Genomic DNA, 26,745 nt, shown 5'->3' with positions numbered 1-26,745 from the left:
TGGAGAGAGGGAGACCTGGAACAAAGGTACAAATGAGAACTGACACTGGATCTGGGGAGGGTAACAGAGGGAAAAGAGAGAGAGACCTGGACCCAAAAGGGATGGGGCTGGATTGTGAAAGAAATGTTGGATGTAAAAGAAAGAAAGATTGGATGCATAGTCAGAAGGAAATGCAACCAGAGACTCATGAAATCACTAGACAACAAAGGTAGGAAAAATGATTTTATTTTAAATTTAGTGATCAAAATGTGTCCGTTTTGAGAATTTATATCTGCTGTCCATAAATTGCACTATATTTGTCTATTTTTCTATAGTTACTGAGGTGACATTGCATATTTTAAAGTAATCTGCCTTGACATCTTTGAAAAAAATCTGAAACTCGTAAATGATAATTAACATTTTCTCTGCATACAGTGTGCTTTTTTTAATTTTATGTTTACCATTATGAATTAATAAGATATTGTGTATACATGAAAAATGAATGGAAGAAATTGGGGGTGGGGCTAGGGTGGGATTGGGGGCGGGGCTGAATATTAATAGATGTTCCGTTTTAATGAAAAAATAAATGGTCACGTTAATCTAGCCCTTAGTGCCTTTGCATTTCACACCTCCACTCCTCTGAGGCTGACGGATGAATCTGAGAAGTTTGCCCACCGAAAGCTGCTAGTACTGGGGGAGGGGCACAGTGGTGGAATTGCAGGTAGTAGGCACCCAACTCTCCGGACCTCCTATGGAGTAATTGCTGATTTTTATTTTTCATTGGTTCAACTGGGGCACAATGAACCAATCACAAATGACCTCAGAGTCCCTAAGGTTGTTTGTGATTGGCCCATTGTGCTACAGCTGAACCAATGATATCTTCACTTCACACAGGATTCACGGATCCTTTACAAGTTGGTGTCCAGCAAAACTATTAACCACCTCTAGGATATTGCCCAGCAAAAGTTTTATGAACAGAATACATGAGCACTTCCAAAAAAGAGAAGAGATAACAGAACACTGATGACAAGTAACTATAACAGAGGACACTAAACTTGGCTTAATTACAACCTATAAAGCAATATTAAGTTATTTAATTCTACAAACTAATGTCGGGGAAGCAACAAGTAGAGCTCAATTTGCGAGGACAAATGACAGTTATTTCAAAATTCTAGGGAAATCAGCAACTTATTTAAAATAATGCATGAAAATAAACCAGCAGAAAACTTAATCTCACTGTTGTATTCAAAACTACCCTTCTAGACCCAATATACACATAATATTATGGGAACCACACACTGGAGCTTAATGGCGCATGACTATCCTGTCAGTCCGTAATAAGGTACCTAATTACACCGTTTCAGGTATCATTTAAATTTATACCCTTTGATTTCTCAATTACTGCAATTCAGGGTTCAGCCATGCCAAGCCTAGACCAGTAGTAAGATCTCCTAAAGTAGATCCACCTCTCACAGGCTGCAACAAATGGTAGTAAATCACTGCAGGAACTTTTGTGAGCAGTAGGGCCCACAGACTGCACTTGCTGGGCGCGGGGTGCTTTGCTCAGGGGTTTCTTGAAAAAGGAGGTTTTAGCAATGAAATAGAGCTCCTCCGAGTCTTCCTCCAAACTGCTTTAGCTGCTGCTCATGCTGCTGGTCCACGTCATTGGCTGCACTGGGGCCCCCACTATGAACTCGCCTCACCTTCTTCCACCATTGCCCCGCATCTACATCCTGCAGCTGCTTGGGGACCACAGCGTCTGCACTCACTTCCTGCTTGCTGCTTTTCTGCTGAGTCCCGCTCTAAGCCTGCACATGACACTTCCCAACCAATCAGCAGCCATAACTGCTCCTGTCCTGGCGCCAGAATTTTATTGGCTCAGCTGGAGCACAATGGACCAATCACAAGCGACCTCAGAGTTCCTAAGGTCATTTGTGATCGGCAGCTGAACCAATTTAAAAAAAAAAAAAAAAATCAGCAATACAGAGGTCCGTCACTGTCCCGCCCAAAACAGCCCATTTGACACAAAAAGTATCCCAAAAACCCGCCACCCGCCGAAGCCTTTTATTTCTGGGCCAGGGCTTTAAAAAGTAGCCCAATTGGGCGAGATAACCGCCCAACTGGCAACGCTGGCTTGCTGGGACAGGACACTTCGGAGAAGACAGGAATGTGTATGCTTGGGAAGGAGAGGAATAATTACCAGTACTTGAAAATAAACCCTTAAGTTGGGTTTATATTTGAGTAGATAACAGTATTTAAAATCATGCACTTCTACATTCATTTGTAGTTTTATGTTCAGTGCTGCTGTAGTTTATAAATTTTCAAATTTCAGAAATGTGTTTTGTGGTTCACCTCATTAGAGATAAGAACATAAGCAGTGCCTCTGCTGGGTCAGACCAGAGGTCCATCATGCCCAGCAGTCCGCTCACGCGGCAGCCCATCAGGTCCAGGACCTGTATAGTAATCCTCTATCTATACCCTTCTATCCCCTTTTCCTTCAGGAAATCATCTAATCCCCTCTTGAACCCCGATACCGTACTCTGTCCTATCACACCCTCTGATTGTACTTGTTGAAAAATGTATTTTTAAAATTTTTCTTTGAGAATTTTTGATGTCTTTATGATTATGGAGTCCAAAGTAGTCGTACATCTTGGATTAAATCTAGTGTGCAGGAAACTATTCACATGTTATGAGCTGTTGGTGATAACTACGCACTGTCTTGTTGAATTAACTGATTTTTCCAGTGCAATAGGTGAGACATTCTATTTCCCCATACTCGTGTACTGCAGAAGGAATCTACTCATAGTAACATAGTAGATGACGGCAGATAAAGAGCCGAATGGCCATCCAGTCTGCCCAACCTGATTCAATTTAAATTTTTACATTTTTTCTTCTCTGCCTCTGGAGTACTTCACTGTGCTGTTAGCTCTCTCTACAGTTTTTTCTTTCTGCACGCATGACTGCAGTTGTGTGTTCTGCTCTCCCCATTTTATTATTTTAAATTTGATGTAATTTCATCCCCTTTCCAGATAATTTTGCTTAATGTGAATTTGAAGCTGCCTGTTTGAGAAGTCAAAGACTTCGGTCTGTAGCTGATAGGCAGATCCCTTTTGGGTACTTGTTGGCCAGCCTGCATTGTTTTATCTGGAATTCAGGGCCATCCCTGAAGTGGCTCACCAACTGTTAAGTGGGGGTCAAGCGCAAGCTATTTAGGCACCCTTAGGAGGCTGAGTCTTTGTGCCTCTGTCCATCCCTCAGCGCATCCATTGGTCTGCAGGGGTGGAGGTATAATCAGACAGAGGAGTCTGACTGGCAGCCTGAAGATCTACTTTAAAGGACAATTCCCAGCATTGTGAGAGAGCTGCAAGCAGGTTTATAGCATGGATCCTGATGCGTTTTTGTATGGATCGCAGCCTTTGGCTGAGCGCTTATCTGGACCTTCTCAGGCTGGGCCCAGTTGCCATGGAGGATCTGGGCCACTTTACTCTTATGTTATGGCTCTTGATTGCACAGCCTTAGAGCATGATGAATATTCTTCCCTTGTTGTTGATACTCTAGAAGTCGTCCATGGTGTCGGCTTACGCTAAGGCATGGAAGGCCTTCCAGTATTGGTACGTCCAGGACTGGGTTGATCCTTATTCAGCTCCAGTCGTGATGGTTAAATGTTACATCAGGGAGTGCTAGGGAGGTAAAATTCCTAGATGTCATAAATGACTGCTTCTTGGAGCAATTGGTCCGGGAACCGACAGGAGGAGGTGCTATTTTAGATTTGGTCCTTAGTGGAATGCAAGACATAGTACAGGGTCCGCTGGAAAACAATGATCATAACGTGATCAAATTTGAGCTGATACCGGGAGTAACGTCGCAAAAGAAATCTACTATAGAAACATAGAAACATAGAAATTGATGGCAGAAAAGGGCTATAGCCCATCGAGTCTGCCCATACCAATGACCCACTCCCTGATTCTTACTCTCCTAGAGATCCCACATGAATATCCCATTTTCTCTTGAAATCTAACACGCTGCATTTAATTTTCAAAAGGGCGACTATGATAAAATTAGGAAAATGGTTAAAAAGAAGTTAAAAGGATCAGTTTGCAAAGGTTAGGACTGTAAACCAGGCGTGGATGTTATTTAAAGATACCATCATGGAAGCTCAGACCAGATGTATTCCACATATCAACAAAGGTGGAAAGAAGAGGAAACGAGAGCCGGCGTGGTTAAAAGGTGACATGAAAGGCTATTGGAGCCAAAAAAAAATCCTTTAAAGAATGGAAAAAGGATCCGAATGAAGAAAATAAGAAGAAAAATGAGAACTGTCGAGTTAGATGCAAAGCATTGATAAAGACATCTAAGAAAGAACATGAAGAGAAACTTGCAAAAGAGGCAAAAACTCATAGCAATTTTTTTAGGTACATCAGAAACGGAAAACCTGTGAGGGAATCTGGGGGACCATTGGATGATCAAGGAGTGAAAGGGGCACTCAGAAAGGATAATGTTATAGTGGAAAGACTGAATGAATTATTTGCTTCGGTTTTTACGGAAGAAGATGTAAGAGATCTACCTGAACCAGAAATGGTTTTCAAGGGTGATGATGTGGAGGAACTGAAAGAAATCTCGGTGACTCTGGAAGATGTACTGAGCCAAATCGACAATTTAAAAAGTGATAAATCGCCAGGACCGGATGGTATACATCCCAGGTTTTTAAAAGAACTCAAAAATGAAATTGCTGACCTGCTTATATTGATCTGTAATCTGTCACTAAAATCATCTGTAGTATCTGAAGATTGGAGGGTGGCCAATGTTACGCCAATTTTATAAATGGGCTCCAGGGGAAATCTGGGGAATTACAGACCAGTAAGCCTCACTTCAGTGCTGGACAAAATAGTAGAAACATTATATAAAATAAAATTGTGGAACACGTAGACAAGCATGATTTAATGAGACTGAGTCAGCATGGGTTCAGCTGAGGGAGATCTTGCCTCACAAACTTGCTTGACTTCTTTGAAGTTGAACATGAAGTGAATAAACATGTGGATAAAGGTGAGCTGGTTGATATAGTGTATCTAGATTTTCAGAAAGCCTTTGATAAAGTTCCTCATGAGAGGCTCCTGAGAACATTAAAGTGTCATGGGATAGGTGGCAAAGTTCAATTGTGGATTAGGAATTGGGTCATGTTTTTCAATGGAGGAGAGTAAACAGTGGAGTGCCGCAGGTGTCTGTACTGGGACCGGTGCTATTTAACTTGTTTTTAAATGATCTGGAAATTGGAACAATAAATGTGGTGATTAAATTTTCAGATGATACTAAACTGTTCAAATTTGTTAAAATGCATGCGGATTGTGAAAAATTGCAGGCGGACCTTAGGAAATTGGAAGACTGGGTGTCCAAGTGGTAGATGAAATTTAATGTGGACAATTGCAAAGTGATGCACATTGGGAATCATAACCTGAATCACAGTTACCGGATGCTAGAGTCCACTTTGGGAATTAGCGCCCAAGAAAAGAATCTGGGTGTCGGGTGTCATCGTAGACAATACGATGAAATCTGCCCAGTATGCGGCGGCCAAAAAATCAAATAGGGCGCTAGGAATTATTTAAAAAAGCATGGTTAACAAGACTAGGAATGTTATAATGCCGCTGTATCGCTCCATGGTGCGACCTCATCTGGAGTATTGCGTTCAGTTCTGGTCTCCTTATCTCAAGAAAAATATAGTGGCACTAGAAGAAGTTCAAAGAAGAGCGACCAAGATGGTAAAGGGGATGGAACTCCTCTCGTATGAGGAAAGACTAAAATGGTTAGGGCTCTTCTGCTTGGAAAAGAGATGGCTGAGGGGAGGTATGATTGAAGTCTACAAAATCCTGAGTGGAGTAGAACGGGTACAAGTGGATCGATTTTTCACTCTGTCAAAAATGACAAAGACTAGGGGTCACTCAATGAAGTTACAGCGAAATGCTTTTAAAACCAATTGGAGGAATTTTTTCTCTCTCAGAGAATAATTAAGTTCTGGCACGCGTTGCCAGAGGATGTGGTAAGAGCAGACAGCGTAGCTGGTTTTAAGAAAGATTTGGACAAGTTCCTGAATGAAAAGTCCATAGTCTGTTATTGAGAAAGATATGGGGGAAGCCACTGCTTGCCTTGTATCGGTAGCATGGAATATTTCTACACCTTGGATTTTGGCCATGTACTAGTGACCACCGTGAGAACAGGCTACTCGGCTTGATGGACCATTGGTCTGACCCAGTAATGCTATACTTACGTTCTTATTATTCTCACCTTTCTTCAGGCTGGTGTGGATAAAAGCCTTACTGTGGCTTCTCTTCAGGTCCCAGTGGCCAGGCTGTCTTGTTTTAGATCCCGGGACAGTCGGTCCTCATTGATATCCTGATGTCGTTCGATTTTTGAAGGGGACTCTTCAAGTCAGAGCACCGGTTCCGCATCCTTTCCCTTTCTGGGACTTTAACCTAGTGCTGTCTAGCTTTACGAAGTCTCCCTTTGAGCCCCTTCAAGATGCTTCGCTCTTGGACTGGATGATCAAGGCTGTTTTTCAGGTTGCCATTACTTCGGTGCATCATGTATCGGAACTGTAGACTTTGTCTTGCTGAGACCCCTTTCTCCATATTTTGGAGGTAGGGGTTTCTCTTCGGATGCTTCCTTCCTTCTTGCTAAAGGTTGTTTCAGCTTTCCATGTTAACCAGGAAGTGTTTGCTTGCTTTTCAGCCAACCGGTTCCAGGCCTGTTGATGAAACTGGAAGTGTGCAGAATTCTTCTACGTTCTTTAGAGGTCACTAATGAGTTTTGCCTCTCTGACCATGTGTTTGTGCTGACTCATGCAGTTAAGCGGGGACACCCACTTCCAAGGCCACAATTTCCAGATGGATCTGTAGGGCCATTTCATCAGCCTACCTATTTCTGGGAAACAGTCCCCTGTTTCCATCCAGGTGTGTTTTTCATGGGCCGAGTCTAAATCTGTCTCTCCTGAAGAGATTTGCAGGGTGGCAACATGGTCTTCTCTTCACACATTTGCCAAGTTCTACAGAGTAGATGTAGTTGCAAGACAGGACTCGGCTTTCAGATCCTCGGTCTTGGGGCCGACGCAGGAAGCTCACCCTAGCTCTTTGGGGAACTGCTTTTGTACATCCCAGCTGTCTAGAATGTCTCACATATTGCACTGGAAAAAGAGATTATGTACTTACCTAGGTAAGCTCTTTTCCAGTAGATAGGTGAGGCATTCTAGACTCCTCTTCCTGTCCTTTCTGCACCTGCTTAGAGTTTTCACTATATATACTTCTCCAAGCTGATTCGTGGATTCATGTCATCCCTTGAGGGCTGGGAAGAATTTGTATATATGTTCAATTTAATGGAGAGTAGTTTCTGGGCTCTTCTGAAGCTTGTGTTGGCGGTTAATGGTACTGTTTCATTACTTTTGAGCAGAACAAAGTAGTGTTTTGCCTATTGCTACAGATGCTTCTGCTTCTACTTCACTTATATTAGGTGTCTCTCGGTACTTGGGTACTAACTGTTGAGGGAGCTAAAAGCACAATGAATAATTCCAGAGGCAAAGTGAAAAATCTGAAGTGGCTTCCTTCTGCAGCATGCAAGTTTGGGGAAATAACCCAGCTGTCTAGAATGTCTCCCCTATCTACTGGAAAAGAGCTTACCAGGGTAAGTACATAATCTTTTCCTCCTTTTCTTCTGAATATTGGTATTTCAGATGGTACCTACAGAGTTGGTGGAGAAGGAGTTCTGGCGGCTTGTGAGCAGCATTGAAGAAGATGTCATTGTGGAGTATGGAGCTGATATCTCATCAAAGGATTTTGGGAGTGGCTTTCCTGTTATGGATGGCCGAAGGAAGCTGATGCCAGATGAGGAGGTGTGGTTCAATCTGATCTTGCTCTTTTTAAGTGTGGCAAGAGACAGAGTTAGCTGAAAGGATTGTGGCACACTGCCAGCTTATTTAGTTATTTATATACTGCCTATTAATTGTCTAAGCGGTTTACATTCAGGTACTCAGTCATTTGTCCCTATCTGTCTCGGTGGGTTCACAATCTATCTAACATACCTAGGACAGTGGAGGATTGAGTGATGTGCCCAGGGTCACAAGGAGCAACGTGGGGCTTGAACCCACAACCTCAGGGTGCTGAAGCTGCACCTCTAACCACTAGCCCACTCCTTCCTCCTTAGATTGGTGCCCCCGGTCTCCTTCATTAGGTCTGGCATCTCTCTCTCCTTCAGTCCAGCATCCCCACTATGATCTTGTAAATTGTGTGTGAGTTGCTGGCAGTAGCAACCTGAATACAGACTGCCTTCAGCCAGGCCCTGGGTCTTCCCTTTTTTGAGTCCAATCTCTTCTGATGTAACTAGCTTTAAATGAGACATGGCAACTCTTTGCTAAAGGCAGCCTTTCTTCAAGCTGCTGCTGTTGGCAAATTGTGCACAATTTACAAAACTCCTTGGAGGGGTGAGAGGAGTGATGCTGATTCTGTGAGGAGGAGGATGCAAGGGGGGTAGAGAGATTTGGGCCAGAGATGTAGGAAGGAGAAGGGGAGAAATGCTAGACCAAAGGAGGAGGGGAAGAGAGGGTGTAACCATTAGACCAGGTGACATCGGCACCCTTTATTGCTGGTGCTTTGAACCAGTGCCTCACCTTAGCCTGTGCTTAATTCGGCTCTGGAGAGAGAGTGTAGAATAATTTTATAGGTGAGAAATAGGGATTATGGAATAGTGGATTACAATAATGTGAATTTTCTCAGGTTTTGTAGCACAGATCTAGTGTGAAACAATGAGAAAATTCACATTATTGTAATCCACTACTCCATAATCCCTATTTCCAGTGCAACAGGGGAGACATTCTGGATAAGGGGTAGTATCCCAATGGCCGTGTGCCATAAGCAGAATGAATCTAATCTGGATTTTCTCTCTTTGTGACTCTGCTCTACTTCTTCAATGTGCTCTCTAACTCCACCTACAGTTTTTTCCTTCTGCAAGTGTTTACAGGAGTGTGTTTGTTCTTTTCTCCTCCTTTTTATTATTTTATTCAGTGTTTTTCATCCTTTTTTGGGGATTTCTTGCGCTCGGAGTGCTTATTCAGCTCTGCCTGTGTGGAGAACCCACAGGACTAGTTTACAGCTGACAAGCCAATCCCAGTGGTACCTGTCAGCCCGCCTGCTTCTGTTTCTGAGGAATTTGGGCCATTCCTGTTTCTCCTACTGCCGGACAATGTTCAGCGCAGGATGTTGGGCATACTTTGGAACGACCTCACCACCCCGCTGCGGAACCTGAGCTCCCTTCAGTTATTCCGCAAATAACTGAAAACCTGGCTTTTCAGCAAATTGTAGCTCTATCCTTCCCCCCTTTCTCTCCCCCCTTCTACACATAAGTTCATGTAATCCTTTTTCTTCTTCTCTACCCACTATTTTAAGTTCTTGTAAACCGTGTCAAGCTCCATTCTCATGGAGATGATGCGGTATATAAACTTAAGGTTTAGATTAGATTAGATTAGATTACTTAGGAGACTTGATGTTGTCTTGCAGGGTGCCAGCTGCATTCTGTGCCTCCACCGATTCCTAAGTGCATCCGTCGGTCCACAGGTGTGGCAGTGTAGTCAGACATGTTCCCCTGTGTTCCTGCACCTGAGAAATACTAAAATCGCCAGTTTTAATGTTTGCTATATGTGAAAAATATTGTAATTTTGGCATGAATTTCTTAGCAGTAACCATCTTAGATTTTTAGTGAATTTTTTTTTTCTTCAAAAGTTTCCTGCTTCTCCAAAACTGCAATTTTTGCCTTCAGATTTGTTGGGATGGAGTCATTGGGCTCTCTTAATGTGGATTCTTGCCAGGATTATGTAAATTGAGGAATTTTGGAGCGTTTTGTGCCACGTATCACATGCCACAGCCAGGAGTGGCAGAAGTGCAAGGCTTAGCCTCTCCTCTGATTCTGCAGGTAACTAAGCGCTCAGTTAGACCGGCGGAGCAGTTTATTTTGTTTTCGGGGCTCAGTAAGGTTGTGGAACCTCTGCAGCCTCAGAACTGCATTCTTCTGTCATCTTAGGGTGACTGCGGTCCAGGATCCGGAGACCTTTGTAGACTTTATAGCATATTTGTGGAATGCATCTCGCAGCAGGTGTTCTTCCCTGCACAGTCCCACTCTACCTGTGATCTATCGTCTAGGGACATGTTTACCCCTCTATCCACTATTTCAGTGCTGCCTGATCCTGTTTTGGGTGATCTTTCGGATGATGACCAGCTTGCTGGCCCTTTATGCTCCAGCACAGTGTTTCAGGGCAAGGGAATTCAAGGACTGTGTTCTGGCTCCTCGGAGTCCTTGGGAGCGGCTTTGCTAGATCTTATATCTGTGTCTCTACAGGAGTTGAATTTGGTCTCTCAACCGGCTCTCTTCAGTTTCTCCTCCTGACTTTGTAGAGTGTGCTCCCAGTCTTCCACCTTTCCCTAGCACCCTGCTATGACCTTTTTCTTCTCGGAGCAGTATGTCTCTCTGGAAGGGCAAGTGGTGTGGTGCTTGCGGATATGCAGGAACGCTGGGTGGATGTTGTCTTCCAGAGGCTTCTGTGGCATCTGCTTTAGGTATTATGGCTTCTTCAACAGCGTCCTTTGTCACTTGCACTTGTTTCTCGGCTGCACACTCTGGAGAATGGGGCCGTGCAGCCTCCTCCTGAACTTCTTTTGGCTGGTAGTGCTTATGTTCTTATACGAGTTAGAGAATGACACTGTGTCTCTCTGTCTCTCTATTTCTGTGTCTCGCTGTCTCTGTGTCTGCCTCTGTCTGTGTCTGCCTCTGTCTGTGTCTGCCTCTGTCTGTGTCTGCCTCTGTCTGTGTATCTGTCTCGCTGTGTGTCTGTCTCGCTGTGTCTGTTTCTCTCTGTGTGTCTGTCTCTCTGTGTCTGTCTCTGTCTCTCTCTGTGTGTGTCTCTCTCTCTGTGTCTGTATGTGTCTGTGTCTGTCTCTGTCTGTAGGGCATGCGAGCTCTAAATCTGATGGTGACAAGGTGGAATACCAAGTCCACTTGATTTTACAGCCATTTCAAAGAGTTAAGATTGGCTGGAGTAGATGTTCCACTTTGCAGTAGTGATCAGCAGCGGAGGTTCTTAGTTTTCCACCCCTCCCCCCCAAAAAAAAGTTCTCTTCTCGGTGGCACCAGATTGGCCCAGGCATTTGTGGTATATGGATTTGGTCAGGTTCAAATTTCTATAGGGGCAAGAGAGGTGCCTTCCATCTCAGGGACTTATTTTGATTGATGATTCATCTTTCTTCTGTCTTACACTTCAGACATCGGCAAGGGATGGTCAGGTGAAGTCAGTACCACCTTTCTGCAGGCAAGGCAGAAGTCTGCCTTTTTGATGTATGTGTGAGTCTGGGGGTTTTTTTTTTGAAGCCTGATAATGTAGAGTAGGCTCTCACCCTGTTTTGTGCCTTTGTGGTAGATTTTGTCTTCTCTCTGGGAGAACTGTGGTGTCAGCTCTTTGAGGAACCAGGTGACAGCATCGACATCTGGGAAAGTTTGGAGGGCATCGTCATTGCTTATATATCTGGATGTTTTTTTGAAGAGTATAATGCAGCTTCAGCACCCACACCTGGTATGTCCAGTTACAAAAGTTTGGAACCTTAACCTGGTTCTTTGGGTACTAAGGAGCCCTTCCTTTGAGCTCATTCAAAAAGTGTCTCTGAGGAACCTTAGTCTGAAAGTAGCATTCCTGATGCTGTTTTCTCGGCCAGGAGAATCTGATATCCAAGCCTTGTCATGCCATAAGTCATTTTTGTGTTTCAATGAGCAGAGGTTTTCATTTAGATGGTTGATTTCTTCATCCCAAAGATGTTTCAGCCTATCATGAATCAAATGGTCTTGCTTTCCTTTTTTCATAGACAGGAAGACTTCAGTACTCATTATTTTGATTGTGCAACAAGATCTGATTCAGTATTGAGGTGACTGAGTTTTGGAAGTCTGACTGTTTATACTTTTCTGGAGATTAAAGAAGAGAGAAAGAGACTGCTATAAACTTCACTGTAATTTCAGACTTAAGGAGGCAGTTTCCTTGGCAGTTTCCTGAAGAGTCATGTAGCCTTTGAGAATTTGTGAGCCCATACAACTAGGAGGTTGGCAATCACCTGGGTAGAGGCACATTCATTTTGTCTTAAAGAGATCATTAGGGAGGAGACATGGTCAATACTGCGCTCTTTCACAAAGCATTATAGGTTGGATGTCTTTGCTAGAGAGGGTATAACCTTTAGGTCGGAGTGTATTAAGAGGGGTTGCTGAAAAGTTCTCAGCCCAACTAACTTCTTAAATTCTGAGCATTATTTTGTCACTATATTTGAAGAGTGTTATTTTATTTTGCAAAGTGCCAATTTGCAGAATCGTAATGCTATGTTTTGACATTGTTTCAGATCATTGATTGAACCATGTCAATGAAAAGTGTGTAACTTTCAAGTGTGGAAATCTTAGCCGTCATGAAGTTCCTATTCCTGCTGAATAAAACTCCAAAGGAAATCCATGAATGTATGATGCAAACGTTGAGTGACAAATACCCATCACACTCTACAGTGAATAAGTGGTGTGCAAACTTTCAGCATGGAGATTTCAAGACCGAAGATATGGCAAGGATGGGAGGCCTCAAACGGTCAACTCTTGAAATTGTTAACCATGCCTATGACCTGATATTTGCAGATTGGCAAATATCAACTAAAACAATTGCTGAGACACTACATATATCCAGGGAATGTGTTAGGTGTATAATCCACGAGCAGCTGGGTATGTAGAAGCTGTCTACCAAGTGGGTGGCCAAATGTTTGAATGCTAATTAGAAACAACATCGACCGGACACTTTCAAATTGATTTTGCAGCATCTTCAGCGAGCTGGTGTCAACTTTTTGGAATGACTAGTCATTGTTGATGAAACATGGTTACTCCACTATGATCCTGAGACAAAACAGTCCATGCAATGATGGCACTGAGGTTCTCCAAGGCCAAAGAAATTCAAGACCCAACGTCAGCAGGAAAGGTCATAGCCACAGTGGTTCGGAATCAGAAAGGTATTGCAATGACCATCTTCCAAGGGTCTAAACAGTTAATGCAGAATACTACTGTAATTTGCTTTTCCAATTAAAGGAGACATTGAAAGTAAAAAGGAGAGGGAAGTTGCGGAAAGTTTTTTTTTGCAAGACAATGCACCTGCTCACAGGGCTGGCAAAATGATGGAGGCTCCCCTTGCTTCTCCTTCTCCTTATGTTTCAGTGGTGTTTGATTGCTTTGGTACCAACTGAAGAGGGAGCTGCTCGCTACTGCAGAAGTGGAGACATTCCAAGATCATAAAGTGATACCCTTCTGCAGTTTCGCAGGAAGTGGGACTCCTGTGTATTTTGCAGAAGGAAAACAACGAAGGTGACTGAATGGTATTTAATCTCATTTATTGAATTAAAGGACTCAACATGATCGTGTTTTGGCCAAAACAGTCCTGCCTCAGGAGTCTGAATGTATGGCGAGATAATGTTAGTATGAACGCAGTCTTCAGTTCTTAATCCTGTATTTCGATCCACTGTCGCTGCCTGCGATATGTGCTGCTCATAGTGTGGAATCAAAAGTGAAACTTTGTTTCCTTGAGTTTTACTAGAGACCCACCTAGTTTTTATTTTTTCTGTGTTTTGAGATATTTGGTTGTCTTTGGTGCTAGCCAGTGTCACAGAAGGCTGTCTTTGACTTTCTTTGGGAAATTCTGGAGGGGCAGGTGAGCCCACTGTAACCATCTTTCCTCCCCAATTTTCAGGGAAATTCTTTTGTACAGTCTCCCATGTGCTTTGTTAGAAAAAAAAAAATACTGAGGAGCATGTAGCTACAAGGTACCCTAAGTTGGACACGGTGCATAAGCCTTTGTTCTCTGCCTTCATCTGCTAGTCAAAGATGATAACCTATCCATCCTGGACTGGTCTGTTAGGAATCAAGGGAAAAATAAGCAGATGACTGGATTTTCTCATAGGAAATGTGGGAATACACCCATAAATAAAAAATGTGGCTTTAAAATAACATTTGTCCTTTAAATCACTCCCTGGGGTTTGCTTTCTTGCTTGCTTGTTTAAAGGGCAAATGATAGGAAGTGATACTTTAATGAACTGCATGGTGAGTGTTAGTTTTTGTGGATGCTCCATCCAGTCAAAAAGTAGTGTTGACAAAATTTTCTGAGCCTTATCTTAGTGAACTGCTCTGTTTCGCACATCCACCAACAAAATGCTGGGGTTTTCTGTCTTGTTGTAGTGTTGTCTTTACTTTAATATTAATATTTATATCTTGCGTAAACAATAAGTTCAAATCGGGTTACAACAAAACATAAATACAATTAAAAACTAAATATGAACACAAAACAGTGAAATATACAAATATTTCTGAAACAACCATGCTTTTATAGCTTTCCTAAAAGACACATAATTAGAGAGATTTCTTATATCACATGGTAAACTTTCCTTAACAAGAGCAATTGCAGTATGTTCTTTCTTTCTCTTTTTGGCAGGACTATGCAAATTCTGGCTGGAACTTAAATAACATGCCTGTGCTGGAACAGTCTGTGCTTACACACATTAATGTGGATATCTCTGGTATGAAGGTTCCATGGCTGTACGTTGGGATGTGCTTTTCCTCCTTCTGTTGGCACATTGAGGATCATTGGAGCTACTCCATAAACTATCTTCATTGGTAAGAAATATGTCATTGACCATCTACTCTAACTCGATATGGGATATGTTTGGTTTTTGCCTTGCAAGAGGTTAAGATTGTAGGTGGATGGGCAGAATTCTAGACCTTGTTTTGGGAAGAATGAGTGGTACGTTGGAAAGGTAGGATGCGGGGAAGGGGCCCTTACAGAATCACCAGATCCAGGCATGTGTCTCTGTTTCTTCAGGAATCTAAGCCTTTCTCCTAGCACTCTTATATATCGACCCAGCCTCATCAATGAGCCAGACAGTCGAGCATTGCTGCGTTTCCAGACCCTCATCCTCTGGCTTAATTCTGCCTCAGAGGCATCTCTCTACAGCTCCCTACTAGAGCCCAGTGATGCATCTGAGTCAAAGTAAAGCCCATTTGGAAAAAATGTGATGCCAACGAGAAGAAAAAAAATTCTGATCACTATCCTTTTCTATTTATAACAAAACCAATCCCAATGCAAGTTGACCCTTTCTAAGTCTACTCTGAGCTGTTAAATGTGGCTTTCTTCTGTGTATGTGTACCTGTAACCTATGTTGACTTTATATTACAGTCATGTGAAAAAATTAGGACACTCCATGAAATATTCAGTTCTTTCTTATGAAATGTTAACATATCGATGTCAAATCTTTTTTAAAAATTTATCTCTGGAAAAGAAAATGATGTAATTGCAGGTAAACAAAAATTTTCCTTGATTTACTCACGAAACAAAAGATATCCTCAGAAATGTATATTCTAACTGAGGAATAAATTAGGACACCCTGCACTGTAATAGTTGGTGTTACCCCCTTTGACTAAAATAACTGCAGTGAGACATTTCTTGTAGCCATCTACCAGTCTCTGACATCATTCTGAGGAAAGTTTGGCCCACTCCTCAGTGCAGAATTTTTTCAGCTGTGAGATGTTTGAGGGGTTTCTTGCATGTACAGCCCGTTTCAAATCAACCCACAGCATCTCAATGGGATTAAGATCAGGGCTTTGACTCAGCCATTCCAGGACTCTCTATTTTCTTAGTTTTCAACCAGTCCTTGGTAGATTTATTGATATGTTTTGAGTCATTGTCATGTTGCAGGGTCCAGTTCCGCTTCAGTTTTAGTTTTCTTACAGATGATCTCGCATGTTCCTCAAGCACCCTCAGTTACACTGTAGAATTCATGGTGGATTCTATAATGGTGAGCTGGCCAGGGCCTGCTGCAGCAAAGCATCTCCAAACCATGACACTTCCACCTCATTGCTTCACAGTTGGTATGAGGTTCTTTTCCTGGAATGCTTTATTTGGTGTATGCCAAGCTTGTCCTCTTTTCTGGTGTCCAAATAATTCAATTTTAGACTCATCTGTCCATAGAACACTATTCCAGAAGTCCTGGTGTTTGTCTAGGTGTTCTCTGGAAAACTTCAGACTGACCTTGATGATTCTCTTAGAGAGCAAAGGTTTCCTCCTTGCACACCTCCCATACAAGTTAAATTTGTGCAGTCTGTCTTTTTTTAATTTTTTTTCACTGAACAATTGGTATAGGTTTTAATAATACAAATTTTACACAACTGCCTCAGTTATACAATACTATTGTCTAGGTACCCAAATTAGCTGGCATTCTAGCTCCTCAGCTTGGTCTCTTGGCTCTTTGGAGCAGTCTTTCTGATTGTAGAGGCATGCACTTTCATATCAACAGTAGCAAGAGTCTGCTGTAGGTCCCGTGACGACATTTTAGGGTTTTTGGAGACTTCTTTTAGCATCTTGCGGTCTGCTCAGGGGGTCAATTTGCTTGGACGGCCAGACCTGGGCATATTGGCAGTTGTTTGGAAAGTCCTCCACTTGTGCACTATTTTCCGGACCATGAAATGGCAAATCCTTTCAAGATTTTTAAATCTCTTACCAGACTTATAAACTGCTACAGTCTTCTTTCTGAAGGTCTCAGACAGCTCTTTTGATCTCATCATGGTGATAACTCTCACCACAGCAGTCATGAGCACACCAAACTAACCCCTTTTACAAACGCATAGCACAGGTTTTAGTGTCGGCAGGGCAGTAACTGCTCTGACACTCAGAATTCCTTCTGGATTCCATATGTTCTAAGTATTCAATCCCAACCTGCAATCTGGGAGTTGCAGAAATTCAACACTTTTCTTAGCACATGCTCCACTCCCTTAGCCTGAGAGCTAGAAAACATATCCAGTTACAATTTCTGCAAGCAATCCATTCAGAACTCTTTTGCGGTTGCTTTGCTTCTTTTTCTTGTTTTTTTGCTTAAAGTTCGCTTTCTCAGTGGCTTCAGTGCCTTGAGACCCCTTTCCAGTGGTCCCCTATCAGAGGAAAGTATGCAGTCCTGTGGTGCCAGACTGCTGCTTTACAGAGAAACTCTGGTGATCTATGGAGCCAGCCTGCTGTGTGCCACCCTTCCTATACTCAGGGTCCATTGCCCTGGGAGTTTGCTGGCCCGCTGACCTTGTCATGGGTTTCAAGTATAGGCTGTATGAACCTGGAGGGAAACCCACCCAGGTTTCAAAGTGTAGGCTGCCTTTCCTGCCCTTGACTATGTGGCGAGGATCCATTAAGGCAGAGGTTCTGTGCAGCTTTTTATTGCTGCTGTTTTGAAAGAGCTCTATTTGGATTCTCTACCTTCCACTTCTCAGGCTTCAGTCAGGGGCCGTTCTCATGTGCCTTTTTCTATCCCAACTCCAGCTCCTTGGTCTGGTTACAGAACAATGTGATACCCCAGGTAGCTCTCTTCAACCTTCTAATGCTACATCTAAGCTTTATCCCCTGGCTTCTGATTTTCAGCAGGTTTTTGAATAACCTCAGGTAGATTCTGCTGTGGTGCAGGTTATCTGGCGCACAGCCCTCCTTAGTAATGGGGGAGTGATGCTTAAGGACTCTCAGGATCACAGGGTGGATATTATATTGAGAAAAAAAAAAAAGCTTTTTGTAGTGGCATCTTTAGGTATCAAAGCTGTGGTGGCTGCTTCCTTTACAGCGTGAGCCTGTCATGCCTTACTGCGCAGTGTGTCCTCTGTGGAGGTGCATGCCTGTCCTCCGCTGGTGATGGATGGTGTGGATTATGTGGCGGATGCCCTTTAATTCTTAGTAAAGTCTCTGCTTATGAAGTGTCTGTGCGCTAGACTCTTTGGATTCATCTTTGGGCTGGGAACCGCTGCCTCTATGAGCAAACTTCCTTTCAAGTGCCAACTTCATTTTGGTAAACATCTAGATAAACTCATCACTGGTGTTGCTGAGTGCCACCCTAAGTCTCTCCCTGTGAGCAAGTTTCGCCAGACGTTGAGAGGGGATTGTAGTGCTTTTGGTCCTCCTGCAGGTTCTTCCTCCCAGAGATATTCCCAGGGCTGTGCCCCCGTTACAACAATTCCAATTCCAGGCATCCTCAAGCCTCAGATTTCCGTGCAGCGGCTGCATCTAAAAAGCCCTGATGCCGCCAGGGGTCAGGCGGGACTTCCTTATATCAGAGGCCAACTTCTCAGTTTTATCAGGATTGGTCTTGACTTTCATCGGATCCATGGGTCCTGGCCATTATTTGAGAGGGGCCCAAGTTAGACCTTTTTTTTTCTTCTTTAAGTCCACTCGACTAGAAGTGTTACTGCATCATGGGCAGGGTCGTGCGCGATTCATCTCAGTGAAATTTGCAGGGTGGCTAATTGATCCCCTCTTAATACTTATACCCAGTTTTTCAAGTGACGTGGCGGCTCGGTCTAATGTCACTTTTGGGACTTAGGTTTTGTGGGCAGGCTCTTCTATCCCTCCCTAGATGCTACTGTTGCTTTGGTACGTCACCTAGCATATGGAATCCGGAAGGGACGTAACAGAATGGAAAATTAGTTTTTTACCTTTGATAATTTTCTTTCTGTTAGTCCCTGTAGGATTCCATATGATCCACTCTCTCTGTATGCACTCGGTGGTTTGTGGAAAAGCCTGCTGCTTTCTGCCTTGATTATTTTCCTTACAGGCTTGAATACTTTCCAGCCAATTAACAGATCCTGTGGGCAGTTTCCACTTATGTGAGTATGCTTACCTGAAGGTTGACTTATGTGGGTGCTCGTTGCACACAGCAGGTTAGTTCTACATTGTTTCTCAGTGTTTTGCTGGAATGCCTTTATGTCTTTTCATTACTTGTTTCATGTTTTGCAGAGCAGACCAGTTCAAGACTTGTTTGTGTTGCTGGGGATCTTCCCCTGTTACCCCCTTGTCATGGATTTGTACAGGTACTTGGCTTTGGAATTTAACTGGATATGTTTTCTAGCTCTCAAACTAAGGGAGTGGAGCATCAGTTGTTCAACGGCTATTATGCCTATCCTATCTTCTGACACTGTTTCTATTTTGGATGCTGCTGATACCATTGCCCGGACTAGTCAGCACGGTTTCTCTGAGGGTCCAGATTTGAATGAGGACTCCACCAGCCGCAGACTTTTTAAGTCCATCTCTGTCCACTAGTGCTGCCTGAATCAGTAAAAAAAATTTGATACTATTCAGCCTATTGAATCGAATTTTCGATTTGATTTTTCTACCAAATTGGGTGTGTTTGGTTTTTTTTTTTTTAAATATCCTGGTAGGTTTATTTTATAGCCTCTTCACCCCCTTTTATAGCCTCTTCACCCCCTTTGCCCTTTCCTACCCACACTGGCGCTGTGGTGTAAACAAAAAAGACTTTGCCTCTTTCTGCTAAATCCTAACTCACATTCACGGTCTAACACCAGATCTGGCAGAATACATATTTCAAATCTGACATATTGCAATCACAAAACAGAAAATCAAATTATTTTTTATACCTTTTGTTGTCTGGTCATTATTGAAATCATGTTGGTCCCAGGCTCTGGTAATTTAAAAAAGAAGTTAAAAATAAAAAGCATCATAAAATAAGATAAGAAGACCGTGACATCTTAAGAAGTGAAAAAAGTGCTGTAAAGGAATAAAATATACTAGTCAATAACTAACAGATAGTATGGCGGAAATGATATGTGGTCTTGAGGAGTCCTTAAAATAAGGAAAGGTGTTCAAATTAGCCAGACAAATTTCTTAAGTAAAAATGTAAGACAAACGGAAGTAAATAAAACCTGCATATGTGTATGCTAAATAAAACTAAGGGGGGGATCTTGAATTAGCTCAAAAATTCTCTCTAAAGAATGTCATAAAAATATATCTAAAGACCTGCATATACATTTGTTAAATAAACCGTCTCATGTAAAATATTATACATCTGCACAATAGACCAAAGGGAGTTTGTGGAAAAAATTACCTGATCCTCTATTGTAATAAAATATAGAGCAGCTTGGGAAGCTTCCCCTGTTCCGGGGCTCCTCAAAAACTGACCTCATGCACTCAATATGCTGGTATGAATAATATATTTATTAGTAAATCAATAACAGTTTGCAAGAATAAACCTTACAGCATATAGAGTAACAGAGCATATTCTGGTACACCAGGCCGGCCTGAGGACCTCAGATCTGTCCTGCTCTCATAGCCAAAAGAGCTATTTATATGCTTTTGATAGCTCAAGGCCACGGTGCATATTACATTTTACATTTTTATTGGTTAATCACATACGTCATTACACTTATTAATCTATTGATTGGTTAGTATTTTGAGTGATACTGTGCGTTACGCCCTTTTCACTAGAACTACTCTACTTCCCCTTAAATGTACTTTTAATATACCAAGATCCTCAATTCTGAACACCTGGGTCCAACTGTGGTCCATCTATTTCAAGACTTTCCTAGTATTCTAAGTTTAATTTCCTTATTCTTATGAAACTTCTAACAGATGGCCTTGTTGACTTGGGTTGAGGGATGTTTTTCACTTGAATTGTTATTTTCAGCATTGCTTTCTGCATGACTTGCTCTTCTCAGGAAAGCAGAGCTAGATTGTGCAAAAGGCTGACAGCTTTGGTCAGAATGTATTCTCAGCCATTTCAGGCTTCTTAGTTATCTTAGGCCTTTAAACAATGTTGGCCTTTTTCTATTATGCTGGGGATTTCAGGGGGTCTGCCTTCACCTCTAGTGCCATAGAGGACTTCACATCTTCACCTGTACATACTTGCACAGGTCTTCCTCTTCTCCCCTTCTTCTCTCAAGCTGTTATAAGACTGCATAAAGAGTATAGAACCAAGCTAAAACAGAACCGCTAGAGAACTAAAAATAGAATCTCTGCCCAGAGGCTGGAATAAAACAAACAGGGCATGGAAACAAACAGGGCATGAAAAGAGTAAAATGTAACACATACTTAATCAACCAATGGGGAGTCTGTAAGAAAAACTGCCTGATCTTCTGTCGTTGTAAATTATAGAAACGCTGTGGCATGACATAGTGAAATACATAGTCATGCTAAAACTAAACCACAAGGCAACTAAAAATAAAAACTCTACTCAGAGGCTAGGAAAAAAGGTGTGGGGCAGCTGAATCAATAAAGTCTCCATGGACACAAAAACAGGGAAAAGAGGAATGTTGACAATGTGTTAAGAGGCAACGGTCTCAAACTTTGCAAAGTGAAAGTAAAGATGGTAAGTACCACATAGAAGTCACAGGAACAAAAAACAACCAGGAGGAATGGTCCATAAAAAACTATAAACTCAGCAGGTCAAAGCTAAAAGCCAGCAAAAACAAAATCAAGTAAAACCAGCTGACTTACCGAAATGAAGATCAGTCAAATTGCTATACACAGCCCGGGAGGCCAGAGGGGTAAGCCTGAAGACACTGCAAAGAATGCCTGAGCACTTCCGGCTGACCCTCCCCCCTTTCCCCCTAAAACTGGCCGTCCACTACCTCTGCCACTCCTGCTTTAGGAGACCTGAAGACATGGGGAGGAGGGTTGGTCATCGAATCGGTGAGGCCAATTTTATTTAAAAAACGAATCAATTCGAATTGGAAATCGGACAGCACTACTGTCCACCATTTCCTTGCTGGTGTTATGAAGGAGCTCAAATTGGGAATCCACCACCTCTGTCGCACTGCTCGGACATGGGCTGTTCTAAAGTACTCCATCCCATCCGCAGCTTCTCCATCTGGTTACAGAGCAATGGGTTATCCCAGAAAGCTCTTTCCAGCTCTCTAAAGCTATGGCTAAGCTTTCTCCACTGGTTCCTGATTTTCTGTAGTTTGGGGTTTCTTTTTTTTTTTTAACTTTATTTTTTCCATTTAACAAAATTCACAAGTTACACTACTTGTTAATGCAATACAGTGCCTCTTTAGAACCACTAATTACAAATGCAGTAACAAAAAGAAAGCCCCACAAGGTGAAGAAAACCTAGGCACTGCCTCAGACCACCAATTAGCAATAAAGTGAAAACTAAGAATAGATTTGGGCGAATCGCTACTGAAATAACATTAATAAAGCAAATAGCAAAGACAGCTTAACTCGGGATCCATTTTACATTACTCGTACAGTGTCTGAAGTTAACTTCTTGAGGTCTAAGAAGAACCTCAGATGTTCAGGCTGAAAAAATACATATTTTAAACCTAAATACTTGATTATACATTTACATGGATATGCTAACAAATAATTAGCCCCCAGTTTTCTCGTTTCCTCTCTCATTGTAAGGAATTGTTTCCTTCTCTCTTGAGTGGATTTTGCGACGTCTGGGTATAACCATAACCTCTGTCCACAGTAATTAGAGGCAGGATTTTTATAAGATTTCAAATTATATTCCAAGCAGAACATTTTGTACAGAAAGTGTGATCAAGGCATCATAATATTTAAATTTACTTTCAATCCTGAAAAATAAATCAGACTTGTAACAAGAAAAAAATCAACTTAGCTTAATCTCACTCCAGTCCTCAAACTTTGAATCCAAGACTTAAAGAAAAGAGAAGTTTAAATTAACATATTCAGAAAAAGAATCACATATCTGCTGCTGAAAAGAGAGATAATTATTACTTAGGTGCAGTTTCTTCAATCTCAAGGCGCTTAAGGGAAAGAAAACTAATCAAATGAGACGGGTCTACAAACACATATTTTAAAGAACGATATCTAATAACACATTTGCCAGGATATCTAAGAAAGAAAAGACCCCCTAGCTGAGTTACCCCAGGTTTCAACATTAAAAATTCTCGTTGTCTTTTCTGAGTCTCCCTCGAGACATCAGGAAATATCTGAATATGGACCCCAGGAAGTCCTTAGTTCTATTTTTGAAGAAAAGTTTAAGGATCCAATCCTTGTCTGGAGCTAATGCTACAGTCAATAAGAGAGTGGCTGGAATAGCCACTTCTCTATCTGATTGTTCCAATAAAGTGGAAACATCCAATAGACCTTCCTGCTTCTTTTTTTTTGAGGATCTTGAGATTTAGTAGGAAGATAATAAACCCTTATGAGAGGAGGTAGAGAGTTTTCAGGTATTTTTAGAATTTCCACAAAACAACGCTTTATCATATCTTGAGGAGAAATTGAGATCTTGGGAAAATTAATTAAACGTAAATTGTTAACCTGACTATTATTCTTAAGAGCTTCCAATTTTCTTATAATTGGGTTATCTTTAACAAGATCTTGATTATGTTTAACTGTTGTTAACTAGTAATCATTCTTCTGAATATCAGATTTTAGAAAAATCATATCCTGTTTTAAAGAGTTAATATCATCCTTCTATTTTTTCATTTCTTTGCCCAAATATTTTATCTGGAGATTCAGGGAATTCCCCAAATTCGCCACCAAATCCCAAAGGGCGTCTAAGGTGACTTCTGGGGATTTAACAGCAGAAAAAGGAATTGCTTGTGTGATTAGACAATGTTCTTTCAACTGGTTTACCACCCTGAAGCCTTGTTCCTCCATAGCTTGAGTTGTCCTGGCCGTGGGTTCATTCAGGAGGAGTAAATCACTCCAAGAAGTTTCAACCGGCGAGCCCTCCAATGCCCTGGCCTCTCGAGACGATAATACTTCCTCATTCGGGTGTACTCTCATCTCACGTTGAGCAAGCCCCCAATGGCAACGGCTGTAGAGGTGGCGTCCTTACGTCAGGACTCAAGGTAACATCCAGCCCAAGGGTATTCGCCGCGGAACTACTCTGCTGGCATCCCCAGCGGGCGATTCCACGACGGTACTTGCTCTCATTGAAGACGTCTGAGGAAGTCATCTATAGTGACCAGAGGGGTTTCTGAGCACCGGGAGGCACCATCGACGCTTCTCCCCCTTCTTTTCGGCATGGCAGCAAAAGGCAAAAGAGACGATCAGAGATGTCGGGAGAGGCAGGTTGTTTCGGGTGTTATCATCTTGGTGGACTTTGAGTGTGCCCTGGACTGCAGCGCTTCTTTGTCATCTTGAAGCTGGAGAGTCGGAGCTAGTTTTCGGTCGGGCACCCGCGGAGACAGAAGCACTGACGTCACGCGGGTCCTTCCTCCGGGGCTAAAAGGATGCCGCGACTGCGGCGCGCGGCCGCAGGGCGTGGCCAAAGGGGCGTGCCCTAAGGGGCACGTTTGCCCCTTGGGAGCCCCTTGGAGACACTGGGAGGAACGGGAGGAACTGTATGTATTAACATTTACTGCTATGGGGAAAAGGAAAGGCAAAGCAAAGGTGTGCTCACCGATATTATTAGGTCCCATTGATAGGCACTTTATTCCAACCAGTACCTTAGGTCACATGCAAGGAGCGGATTTGCTATCGGGGGCATCCCTTAGCCCCCCAGGTAGAACTCCTCCCCCTCCACCGAATAATCCTGATGTTTTGGAACCTAAGACAGGCTCCAGTAGTCAGTCAGGGGAATTCTCTGGGCAGGTGGGATCACCTTCATTAGTTTATGGGGTGATGCCCAAAGCCTTATCTTTTCAAGGTGAGGCTTTGTTTGCCAGAGAGCCTCCGACTGAACCTCAGGAAGTTACTTTGAAAGATCTTTGGCAAATTAATACTCGTATGGAGGGGTTATTAAAATCTGTGGTTCAACAAAATGAAAAATTTTCGCAAGAGGTGATTGAAAAGTTTGCAAACGTTGATTCAAATTTAAAAATTATGGAAAAATCGATTAGAACAACTGAGTCTCAAGTGGTTACACTACAAGCAGTTTCTACAACAGCAGTTAAGGATTTTCATATCACTCATATGAAATTTGAGAAAATGGAGAACTTATATAGAGCAAAAAATCTGCGTCTAGTTAATTTCCCCAAAACACATTTATTATCTCCAGAAATATTGGTTAAAAAATATTTTAAGGAAATTTTGGGGATGACGGACGTAGAAAATTTGTCTCTGACAAATTTGTATTATATCCCTCAGAGGAAAAAAGTTCCCACAGAATCAGGTATAGATCAGTTGGAACAAATTGATTTTGACTTAACTGGATTTTTAGAAGACTCACAGGATATAATCCAAACTAGATCTACACTTCTTATAACTTGTTCTAGAGAGATAGATAAATCCTTGATAATGAAAGCTTATTTTCAGAATAAGCAGATTAAATTTTGCAGAGATAATGTATTGATTTTTCCAGATGTGGCCCAAGCAACACAATTGAGAAGAAAATCCTTTTTAGCTTTGAAATCTAGGGTGTTGGCTTTAGGAGCCACATTTTATTTAAAATTTCCTTGTAAATGCTTGATTAAATTTAAGGAAAATGATTATGCTTATTGGGACTCAACTCAATTAGAACAATTTTTGCAACATCAAGAATCCATTAGTATTTCTTCTGCTACCACATAATTAATTATTTGGAGTTTTGAATTTCTAAACACTAATATGTTTGGTCTATATGATCATGTTTATGTGACTTTTGCTAGAATATATAGTACTTGCCCTCCCATAGTTATGAGGACTAGAGGAATTTATGTGATAGCTTTGTGGTTGATGTATTAATATTATTTATGTTCCTTACCTTATTATTATGTATATGTAATAATGTTATAAAACTTGAATAAATAAAAAAAAAAAAAAAAGAGATGTCTACAAAGCAGTCAGGTAGTTGCAGCCATCTTGGAATCAGTCCACTATTTTATCTTGAGGCAGGATTTTTAAAGTATACCCTCATAGTTGAATTCAGATCTTGCTCAAAGATAAAATTGACTATAAGTGTAGCCCATTCCTTCACTTGAGAGAGGGAATCCTCCAAAATATCTGTAATATTTAACAAATCTTTATCAGTCTGTGAATCAATCACAGGGAATACCTTGTTCACTTCATCTCCTGTTTCCACCTTCTTAGATTTTATAAGAGGCAAATAATAGGCTTTGTTAATCAGAGGGATAGCTTCTTGAGGATTTTTTAAATTTTCCAGAAGATATTTCTTGAAGGTTTCAACAGGTGATAAGCCCAAAATTTTTGGGCTATTGAGGACTCTGAGATTTAAGCATCGGAAATTCTCTATTTGTTCTATTTTCCTCTGTGTAGATTTCTGATCTTTTATAACTTCAAATAAAGTGTCTTTCAATGAAGAAGTCTCAGTTTGCATTTTATCTAAATATTCCCTGTGAACTTTATCAATATTTAACGAGAAGGTATTGACTTTAGAAACAAGTACCTTTAAGTCTTGTGCAGTTTTTGCAATCTTCACATCTAGTCCCCTTATGGCCTCAAGAAATATCTTCAAAGTTATTGATGACTCCGGGACTAAATCCTCAGCTTTCCTGATGATCTTTTCTGTCTGCAAACTCTTCGAGGGAGACACCATCTCTAGAGCCGGCTCCGGGGTTTCCTCCTCCACACTCCCAGAGCTTGACTCCGGCAGGCACTCCTCAGCTGGACAGCATTGAATGCCAGGAGGGCAAAGAGATCTCCCGTTCTTCCAGGTCGAGCACTCCTCCGCTCGACCCTAATGCAGAACTCATTCCTCGACTTCCATCCTGAGGATCAATGGTGGCTGATATCCTCTCGAAGAGGCATTGATGAAAGAGTTGGAACCCCAGCTCTTACCAAACCTTTTCTCTTTTGTATGCGACATCTTTTGGAACAAAGAAAAGGTAAGCAAACGTGGGGAATTTAAAAAGACCCCACAATGAAACAGAGAGGCAAAAACGCTGTCAGTCTGTCGGCCATATTAGTTTTCGGGTTCCCTTGTTGTTGTTTTTTTGGATTTCGTTGTGGCGCAAGTTACCAAGTGCATGTCCTTCTCTTTCAATGGGGGTGTAATACTTCTCAAGACTCCC

General features: G+C 41.9%; 1 protein-coding gene across 1 annotated transcript in view; it reads left to right on the top strand.

Moving 5' to 3' along the window:
• KDM5A (lysine demethylase 5A) overlaps positions 1-26,745 on the top strand; it is a 374,123-nt gene that overhangs the window by 147,657 nt on the left and 199,721 nt on the right. Inside the window, 2 exon segments of the mRNA XM_033952792.1 lie at positions 7,694-7,852; positions 14,498-14,679. Of these exon segments, the coding sequence (XP_033808683.1) occupies positions 7,694-7,852; positions 14,498-14,679 (341 nt within the window).

Source organism: Geotrypetes seraphini, chromosome 7 (genome assembly GCF_902459505.1).
Source record: "Geotrypetes seraphini chromosome 7, aGeoSer1.1, whole genome shotgun sequence".
In the NCBI taxonomy this organism is placed as follows: Eukaryota; Metazoa; Chordata; class Amphibia; order Gymnophiona; family Dermophiidae; genus Geotrypetes; species Geotrypetes seraphini.
This window is presented reverse-complemented; position numbering and strand designations above follow the sequence as displayed.